A 10,005-nucleotide genomic window follows, 5' to 3' on the forward strand; every position below is an offset into this window, starting at 1 on the left:
ATCATTTGCCTTAAAAAAATCCTTATTTTGCCTTCATAATAGTGCTTACACTTACCCAGGTTCCCACCCCGTTTCTGGAGAAATGTTGTCACAAAATGAGCTGTTATTTAAATAAACTGAATATAACATTCCCTTGTGTAACGTGTCATGCTTAAAAAAAAACCTCTTATTTTAAAAATGCATTTAAGTCTACAGATTGCGGCATAAATGATAACTTGTAGTTAAGGTCTCACAGTGACTGTGTTCCAAGAAGTCAGCAACACCCATAACCATTCGCTGTTTCCACACACCCGTGCCCAGACACAGTTCTTTGTGCAGAAGCAGATTCCCCGGGAAGCCTGATTATGTCATGATGGTGGTAAATTTAGTGTAACTATGCACAGCTCCCCGGTATTCCTTGGATCCATGGGATGATCCGGTAACTCCCAACCAGATGTTCCCCTGTCACGAAGTTGTCAAGTTAACAGCCCCACTTGCGGGGTGGCCGCGTCCCTGTGGACTATCCAGAGCGACAGGAGACAGGCAGCCGGCAATTGTCCCAACTCCCCCAGTTAGTGATGCTCACTGGCTGCAGAGGACGACTCCCAGTCTCCAAGCACAGGAACGGTCTATGATCGCTGTCTCATTCCTCCTCATCTTTCGCTCCTCCAACATACAAGATCTCTGTATTGTTGTACTTCTGTCACATTATTTATTAAGGTGCAGTATCTTGCAACGTCAAGTCTCCATGCAGTTAAGCTGCACCTGCATTCTGAGGCAACACACTGAATATGCTGCGCTTGGTAAATGTATCTGTCACCAAGTTCTGGGCTAGCTGCCCAGAACATACTCCTAGAGACAGCCTGGCAGGGAAAAACAGGGGCCATGAAAACTCAGCTTCTCTACAACAGGAAAAAAACACCCATCTCTCTAGGCTGCTTAAAACCAATGTGACCCAGAGCAGTCGTTATTGATCTTATCGCACCTACATCTTGGCAGCCTTAGCTAAGGTCCTCAGACTGGTATGAAATTTAGGACAATATACAGCAGATTCTCTCTGGAGTCAACTGGAAATTTGCAGAGACCACCTTTGCACAGTCACAGCACAAGCAGCAACCTGTGAAGCACGCTGGAAGAGCACACACTCCTGCCGGGTCTGCTGCAGCTTCTACCCACGGGAGCCCCCTTCCCCTCCCCCTTCAGCTTCCCCTCCTTCCACCCGTGCCTCTCCTTCCTTTTTTTAATTCTGAATCTTTATCACTGAAGCAACTAACTCGCTCTTTGCTCAATTTGTGAAACGACGAGCAGTTAAATCATTACAGCCATTGCAGATACGATGCATTCATCCCCTACTGAGGCACTGAGCGCAGCCTCAACACCGCAGACTAAGGCTACCACCAAAACCATCACACATCACTGCAACACTTGGAATCAACCGGGACTGTAACTAGCACAAACTTGGTTAGAAACTGAAGAAACAAAGCATGAGCCGATCTTAAACCTTCCAAACCAGTAACAGTGTCTCTAGAAGGATAAGGTAGGGATTATTCTCATGGAATATGATGTAAAAAAGCACAAAAGATTAAACGATGTGCTGAATGCTACACAAGAAATGGAAGCGGATCCAGGATGTATCTTTCAGACAAATGGCAGTTTTGTGCCCAGCCTCCCCTGATTCAGAGCCAAGCTGCAGCGTCTGCGGTTCTCACAAGACGGCAGTCCCAGACTAACCCAGTAAGCTCAGACTTGGATCCTGACATGCCAAGATACTAACCAAAGGCCCTCTGAACAGCAAAGGATCATGCTTCAAGGGGAAATAAACCACTCAATGTAAAACTGACATACCTTGTTATACCTGTATTGTATACCTCAATTCTTGTATTAGCTCTTCCTACTCTACAGATAGAAAACAAAACAAAGAAACCCTTGTTTCTCTGAAAATTAGAGAGTTACAAGCAGCTCTACGCTCAGATAACACTCCAGAAAAACATGATACAGTGAAAGAGAGATAGGATTCACTAGAAAAAAAACAAGAACAGGTTCCAAATAACAGCAAAAGACAGGATTTCCCTTGTAACTCTCTTCCCACTGTTCACAGTTAATTTCAACATTTGGACAAAAAACCCACCTACCTTGACGCTGAGCCTTTGAGCATTAGTGCCTTTTGGAGGTCTGCCCACGGCGTGGAGTTCGGTTTCTGCCCACCGGAGCTGTTCCAGACCTTTGCTACAGCAGTACCAGCGATGAAGGCAAGCAAAAGCCTCGGTTGCTTTGAGCATAATTAGCTTATGGAACAAGGAGTTCATTTAGAAGCGTTTGTTTCCAATATGCATCAATAGCCAAATTACAAATGATCCAATACACAGCTTAATTCTTCCCTATTGACCAGAACAGTTGATTAACAAATCCTTTCAGCTGCAGACAATACAAAAGCTTGTACGTCATGGGGATTGATCAGCTCAAAAACACTTTGGATTACTCCAGAATGTATCTGTATCATAACAGGCGGTTACTACCCTCTCTGGGTGGGTAAACATTACCCAAATAAAAGCTAGCAAAAAGGAACTGCACTTCACACACACACTCACAAAACAAAGCAGCATTGTTAGAGCTTGGAGAGCAAAGTGTGAGACACTCCATGCCACGAAACATTCAGAAGCAAAGCTTTCCTGTTCAAAAGGACCTTTGCAACTCTGAGTTCACAGAAAACACCCTGCCCCCCCATTTTTTTTTCCCCCTCAGGAAACACAACATAACTGAATGCTTTTTATTACATCTAAAGATTTCTACATAAACAGGTAACATTCAATAGGTAAACCATTTTTTTTTTCCAATGCATATAATAAATATTTTCACTTGGTACTTTTATACAAACTGACATCGGTCTACTATACATTTTTAAAAGCCATTTACTGGTTTGGCATGCCGTATGGAAACTAAGAGAAAGTTTTAAGGCAATGAATGACAGATTTAAATTCATGGAATTAATGGTATTTTTAATATTCTGCTTATATACATTTTTCCCTTTGTTAATTAAAACAATTAACAGCAGCACTTTCGGGGACCACCAGCAATTTTCCCTTGTTAGAAATCTAAGCTCTGTTAAAAAGTAAAAGAAAAAAAGAAAGAAAAAACCAGTTACACTGACAAAACAAAGTCCTTTCTACTAAAAATGTGCTTAAAACCCTGAAATGTTAAACTGCAATGAAGAATTAATTTTCAAAATGTTCTCCTCACAGTCCTTAGCTCTGCATTGGGAGGCAGGTCCAAGAGAGTCCAATGAGAATCTATCAGTCATCCCGCCCTTGAAAGGCTTATCGAATCCTTGCCATGGAGAGGAAGGGGCAAGCCTGGAATTGCTGTCAGGTCTATCCTTATGGAAGTGCTACAAAGTTTTCAACGCATGGCATAGGTTATAGTTCAGCGCAGTTTTTCATCTTCTAAAGGATGCATCAGTAACGCCCTCAAGAGCGATTCAAAGCCACTTCCACCCTGCTATTCAAACAGCCACGTACTCATATCCGTGTGTGTATGCACATAAACACACACAGCACTATACGTAACACAGACACACGTGCACATGTGCGCACACCCCACTCCTCCAGTGGAAGAATTTGAGGACAAGAGACCACTAGTCGAAGGATCACAGAAACTCCGCAATCTGCAGCGAATGGAGCAGTACCGCAAGCCAGGCCACCCTGGGTTGCTTTACTGCATCTTTGATAATATGTGAACTAATGGAGATTGAGTTTTGGAGTGACATTTGCAGGGAACTTGTCGAGAACTCAGACTGAGACTTCTACCAAGCAATGTTAACTGTGGTCAGAGGCACAGAGAATTATCAACTATAAAGAACACCCTAGCATGAAACAGAAATACTCACAAAGCATATGGGATTAATACCACAAAGGAGGACTTAAGAACACTTCCGTCCCTTCTTTGTAGAGCAATGAGGTTAAAAAATGACAACGGTGAACTGAACGGCCTTCCTTCCCTTCAGGGTAACTTGTGAGGAAATGGAAGACGTGATCAGCTCACCTCACTTTCCAAAAGCTAAGACAGGCATAAAGATGCCAGATTCTGTGTTGCCACACACTCACCACATTTAATTTTATATGTGAATTAACAAGATTTTAATACCATTGTCAAAAGTGACATAAGCTGCTCTTCAGGTCATCTTTAACAATACAGTCAATGGAAATGCTGCCACAATCGTCGGTAAAACAGCCACGAGCTCTCCCGAATTTCTCTTAGGTGTTTCAGAAGCTGGGGACACGCACGCTCCCAGTTACACTGATGGCAGTCGTACTCCAGATTTACAAACGGTATTATAGCAAAGCATATGCTCTGAAGTTACCAGGTTAGTATTCATGACTAAAATGTATGAGATATATTCCTAGTGTAGGTTTAATCACTTCAAAATCAGACTGAGTTTAAAAAATAAGTATTTCCCATTTTCTATCCTTTTATTTATTTTTTAACTGACATTTAATAAATTATAAAATTGGTGTATGGTGAAATATATATATCAGCCAGATATGTATGAAATACACATGCATTGGAAAGACTATTTAACTCACTTTTAACTCACACACACAGATCTATAAATACATATATACACACACATATACATATAAACACAAACATTTGTTTTCAAAATTCAAGTCAACTATTTAGTGGCAGAGGGATGCTGTAAAAACACTAAAAACGATTTTGATGCCACATAATGTGAACCTTTCAAATAACCATACGACTGATCATACAGCAATACCTAATGCTACTTGGATTAAAGATTTTTTTTTCTTTTTTCCTTTTTTTTTCTTTTTTTTTTTTACTTTTTTAATCAATGCAAGATTTTGAGACAACTTCATAGGCAAAAGGTGGCCCTTGTCAATGCTCAAAGCAACTAGCTGCAATCAACAGTTTTGGACATTAAAAATTCAGACAAGAATCTGCTAATTTTAGTATTCCTTACTCTCTCTTCCTGATAAACTTGTTACCTGCACTTTCAACCAGTTATAAAAATATTTTTCACATCAGAGGAAATATTTACTCTCTCTGACATGGACTTTGGGACACAAGAGAATCACCTCCTTCTCTCCCCCTTCTCTTACTTTAAAGAATCTCCTGAAAAACTGCATTCCAGCTATTTACACATTTCACTCTTTAATAAGAACGGATCAGCCCAAATGACCCACCAGTTCTAGAAAAAGATTTTCCTATGTCATGCAGAACTTTAAAAAAAAAAGAGAGAGAGAGAGAGAAAAGAAACCAGGAAGTAAGTATGGCTCAAAGTTCAACATAAGTGTACTGAAAAATCAGGGAAATCAAAATAATTACATGTCCAAAAAGAGAAAACTGAATTTTGAAACCCGCTACCCTAAGAGACTTCAATAGGTAGCAATATGTTTGAGTACACGGGCTACAGGGTGGGGCTTTTTAATTGGGTTGGTTTTTGGTTTAAGAGACTCACATTGAACATTTAATATTAATTTTGATGAATGTGAACGCAGAAGACAGTGTACCAAGACCATTATCAGCTGCACAAACCATGCAATAGTGTGTTGGTATTTGTATTTTCTTCCTTTTGTTGACAAGTTCACTTTTAAGCAGAAATTTGAGCTACTGCAGCTAAAAGTAGGTTTCTCCAGACAGAATAAGATAGGCCTCAATTCAATAGGCCATTTATACACGCATGGCTAACTTTAAAGCACAAGCAGTTCCACAAATTTAAAACTGACACATGCTTAATATTTTGCTGATTAGGATCTTATGTTATTTTAAAATTATTTCATAGTATTTTCTTAGAAACAAAACCCTACAGTCCAATGTGTCAACGCTTTATTCAGGGCTAGATTCTATAAAAATTCTCTGTCTTGTCCCACATAAGCACAGCCAAGTAAATCCTCAGCCTGAGATTTTATTGAGTCTGGCCCTCAAGAATAATTGGTGCACTAATGAGCTTGCAACATGCTTGATTAAAGCATGGAATTAAAAAAAAAAAAAAAATCTGAATAGAGGGTCACATAGAACCAGAAATGACAAAAAAATCCCAAAAAACCAAACCCACTTCTGAAAGGCTATGTCCTGCAAACAGAGGGGATGCTGTGGAACAGTTTGGGTAGGGTTTATTCTGCTTTAAGCATAATAAAATCCGCTCTAAATACGGGATGGGGAATTAGATTCCACCAAAGGTAAATGTCTCCAAGAGGAGAAAAAAAAACTTTAAAAGTTCAGCTCCTTTCTTGTTTATGTTACTGTGGAGAAAATAATGCCATTTGGGTCCAAACTATGGGGAAAAAAAGTAACTTACGTGACAAATGCACAGGTGTAAAATCTTCAACATCCATAAAAATGAACTGAAGCTCCTTGTTTTTGTTATTTTTTTTGTTTGTTTTGTGGTTTTTTTTTTCTTATTTTTACCAGTGAGGCCATCTTAGGTTTATATACAAAAGTAAAACTGAAAATATACTTTTGTTCTCTGTACACATAAATTTTTTTCCCTAAAAAAGGAAAAAAACTCGTCTATGTTTCTAACATAAAGTAAAACCAAGCACAAAGATTTCCTCTGACGAGTTCATTTGCTCCAAAAATCAGTCCAATGAAATAATGTCTGGTATGATACCAAAGATAGACGCCGTGTCCGTGCCGCTCCTACTTGCAACTGGATGACCATGATTCTCTCGCAGGCTGTTGGAGGAAACAAGACTGCTGTTACTGCCACTATTGCTACCATTTGTGGCTGGCAGAGAACTGCTTCCTCCTGCATTTAGCTGATCGAGAAACATCTGAGATGAAGTGTATGGGAAAAAACGAGAGTGTAAAAGTTCTTGATCATCTGATGCGGAAACTGCCGCAGCTGCAGCGGCAAGAAGGGATGTGTTGTAATGCTGGGGGGAAAAACAACATTTTCAAGTTACATTTCAGACACCATAGTTTTGATTCAGACCAGCACAAAAGAAGGTACGTGTAAGCTAAAGCTCTGACAGCTTCTGGATTTCACACCAGCTCGTCTACTCAACCTTCCTGTAAGGTAAGTGGACCGATGCAGTGAACTTTTACCTCTGCAGCCCCTGATTTCTGAAGCCAAAAGAAATTGGAAATACTAGTATTAGTAAGAGCAAACACTAGAAAGGTAACAGTATCGCAAGACACCCAAAACAGTAAGAAACAGCACTCCTTTACCTCTTCAAAAAATTCCTTGGTGGAAAAATCCCCCCAAATTCAAAGAAACATTTTGCCATCCCTCTCCTCCACTCAAAAGTCGCAGACCAACCACAGCTGGTGAAACTATGTGCTAATCACTGTTGGTGGAGGAAAGCATACTTCTGTAAAAATGCATTTAGAAATAGCACGCTTAGTCCCATTAGGTGGCAGCAAGGGCTGTCCCAAGTTACACTCTCTGCTGGGCAGCCCCTGAAATGCAAGAACTTTAAAGCTATCAAGAATCAGATTTTAAATACAATCTCTCTATAGGGTAATTTTGCTCTTGGTATTTCTTTCCACTATGATGAAACATCCATGCAGGCTATTCAGCCTTGTTCCCCAAAATTTATGCACTGGTATAATTATGCCGTATCAGTACAGCATCAGACTTCCGCACTACTTGTTCCAGAATAATTCTCATATCTATGTTTTACTGAATATCAAGATAGCTCTTCTGAATCCAAATTCTACAGCGCAGCCTCTGGTCTTAATTATGATATGAAAGTATCCCTCTACATCTAGTGCAATTCTTCTACTTGAGATTGCAGAACAGACATGAAGGGACAAAGGGCAGGTGAACCACCCCAGCCCCCTTCTTTTCTTGGAGACACAGGAGGACAAGCGATCAAGTAGGACTTGCCAACCCAGATTCCTTTTGAGAATGACCTGCTTAGTTTCCAAAACTGGAGGAGCCAGCACCAATCTAGCCCATTTCAGTAAGCACTTACAGAAAGGTGGCAAACATGGTATGAACAGGCACACAGCCTCAAAAAAACCAGAGAGCTGCCCCGACTCTCCAAATTGTGTAGAGGACTGTCAAGAGTCCCAGTGGTGGGGCCCAGACTGTCAGATGGCCAAGTGTCAGACCTCAGGTCTGAAAAACTAAGGAGGTGGCTGGTGGACCTTCAAGCCGTGGCCGAGGGCCATTCCACAATACAACAGTGGCTGACTGAGCTTAACCCTTGGAAACCAAAACGTTTATCTTTTGCTATGCCTTATCCTACACCCCTATTGAGACAATGCTTATGTTTGGTCACAGTTTCTACGTGTATAAAATAAAGCTGCAGCCTGCCTGCATTTACACCTACATCATACATCTGTTCCTTCTTTGCCTATACATCCATGCCGGCAAGTCCTTCTCAGAAAAGAGTATCTGCCATGTGACTTGATTCTCCTTGACTTACCTGATTGTCTCCTGACAGGAAAGGGAAGAAATCTAAACCTGTAAAGAGCCAAAGAAAACAATTAAGCTTCTCAAAACAAACAAGCACCTCCCCATTTTTCCACCATTTATTCTGAAATAAACTCAGCATAATACTGATGACACTTCAGATTCTCTTCACTACCAGAGCTTGCAAAACATCAACCTTTTAAAACCTTAAGATATTAACCTAAATTATTTTTTTTTTAATACCATCTCATCCTCTGTGGATGCAAAATAATATTTTTCACTAATGGATTGTCAAATGACTGCATGTTTAAATCCTTTTACAGTAGTTATTATTGCTTGGAGAGCCGTACTTATAGCTACGAGCAGCCAGAAGCTCACCTTGCAAGTCATAAGGCATAGGTGTCATATGGAATGGATGCCTGTAGTCTTGGATAAGTGATGTATTGATGTAGCTGGTGTCAACAGCAGGAAGGCTTGGTGTTCTTGACACAGGAGATGCTTGATGGGGTAAATTTAAAATGCTGGAAGAAACAAAGACTTGTTACAAGCGTAAAATATAGTCTTGGCTTTAATACGAAAAGAACAGCATTTGAAGATTTCTATTGCTGTCCCATGCAGGGTATACCTATTTTCAAATTTAACACAAAGTCAACCTCTCAGTATGCATTCTGAACTTTGTGACAGGTGTGCAACAACTCCCCTACTAAATTTCAAAGCTTCACTGGAAAGGATCAAGATGCTACAGCACCTCAAGGAGTCTTGTAAGGACTGCGAAGGGGAGAGGAGGAAAACATGAGCATCAAATGTTCCCCAAACTTTCTTCTCACAATGTCATTTTATCAGAAAAGTTAATTCAGTCCAAGCCAGACTGCAGCCCAAACAGTTGAAGCCTAGCAAAATTAAAAGCGAAGTAAAGCTCAGTCTCAAACAGTAGAAACTGATGACTCACTATAAATGGTATTGGAATCTCTGCTACAAATACGCTACAAATACTCCTAAGCCAGGACAAGACAATCCTAAAGGTATACTGAACCCCCAAAAAGCTACAAATATGCATAGCAACATAACAGATATGCTCTGCAAGGTAATTACAAGCAATGGAAGACAGCCAAAAAGGTCTTGAGGAGTTTTAAGTGATCACTGAGTCATTGACACCACTGGAGTAGTAATCAGTTCAACAACAGGATCCTTTTGGTTTAGCCTCAGTTTTCATCCCTATGTGTTTATGTAAACAGGGTGCTATTAACAGCTTGGCTACTTAGGTGTAATCAGGTTATTCTGGCATTCTTTATTACTATGCTACTGGCCGTAATCACCAGCAAAACCCACACACTCCTATACCACACCCATGTTTCTCATTGCTCTCTCTCCATATGTTGCTGCTTTCATATTTCCCTATGGAAGAAAAACATTTCCAAATCTGCAAAAAACATACTTCTAAGCCACAATCTTTCACACCATTTTATACTCATTTTCACAAATATGAATCATAGAATCATAAATAGTTTGGGTTGGAAGGGACCTCTAAAGGTCATCTAGTCCAACCCCCCTGCCGTGGGCAGGGACATCTTCAACTAGATCAGGTTGCTCAGAGCCCCGTCCAACCTGACCTTGAATGTCTCCAGGGATGGGGCATCCACCACCTCTCT

At 40.5% G+C, this 10,005-nt stretch overlaps 1 protein-coding gene across 2 annotated transcripts in view; it reads right to left on the bottom strand.

Annotated features, from left to right (window-relative positions):
- Nucleotides 1-6,402: 6,402 nt before the first annotated feature.
- PIAS1 (protein inhibitor of activated STAT 1) overlaps nucleotides 6,403-10,005 on the bottom strand; it is a 38,237-nt gene continuing 34,634 nt past the window's right edge. The window contains exons 11-13 of one of the 2 annotated variants that reach the window (XM_009280407.2): nucleotides 8,735-8,877; nucleotides 8,370-8,407; nucleotides 6,403-6,869 (exon numbers count right to left, since the gene is read on the bottom strand). In XM_009280407.2, the coding sequence (XP_009278682.1) occupies nucleotides 6,573-6,869; nucleotides 8,370-8,407; nucleotides 8,735-8,877 (478 nt within the window). In that variant the 3' untranslated portion in view covers nucleotides 6,403-6,572. The remainder of the gene's footprint in view (nucleotides 6,870-8,369; nucleotides 8,408-8,734; nucleotides 8,878-10,005) is intronic. The other variant, XM_009280408.2, reaches the window with a different exon arrangement.

Source organism: Aptenodytes forsteri, unplaced genomic scaffold (assembly GCF_000699145.1).
Source record: "Aptenodytes forsteri isolate BGI_AS27 unplaced genomic scaffold, ASM69914v1 Scaffold83, whole genome shotgun sequence".
In the NCBI taxonomy this organism is placed as follows: Eukaryota; Metazoa; Chordata; class Aves; order Sphenisciformes; family Spheniscidae; genus Aptenodytes; species Aptenodytes forsteri.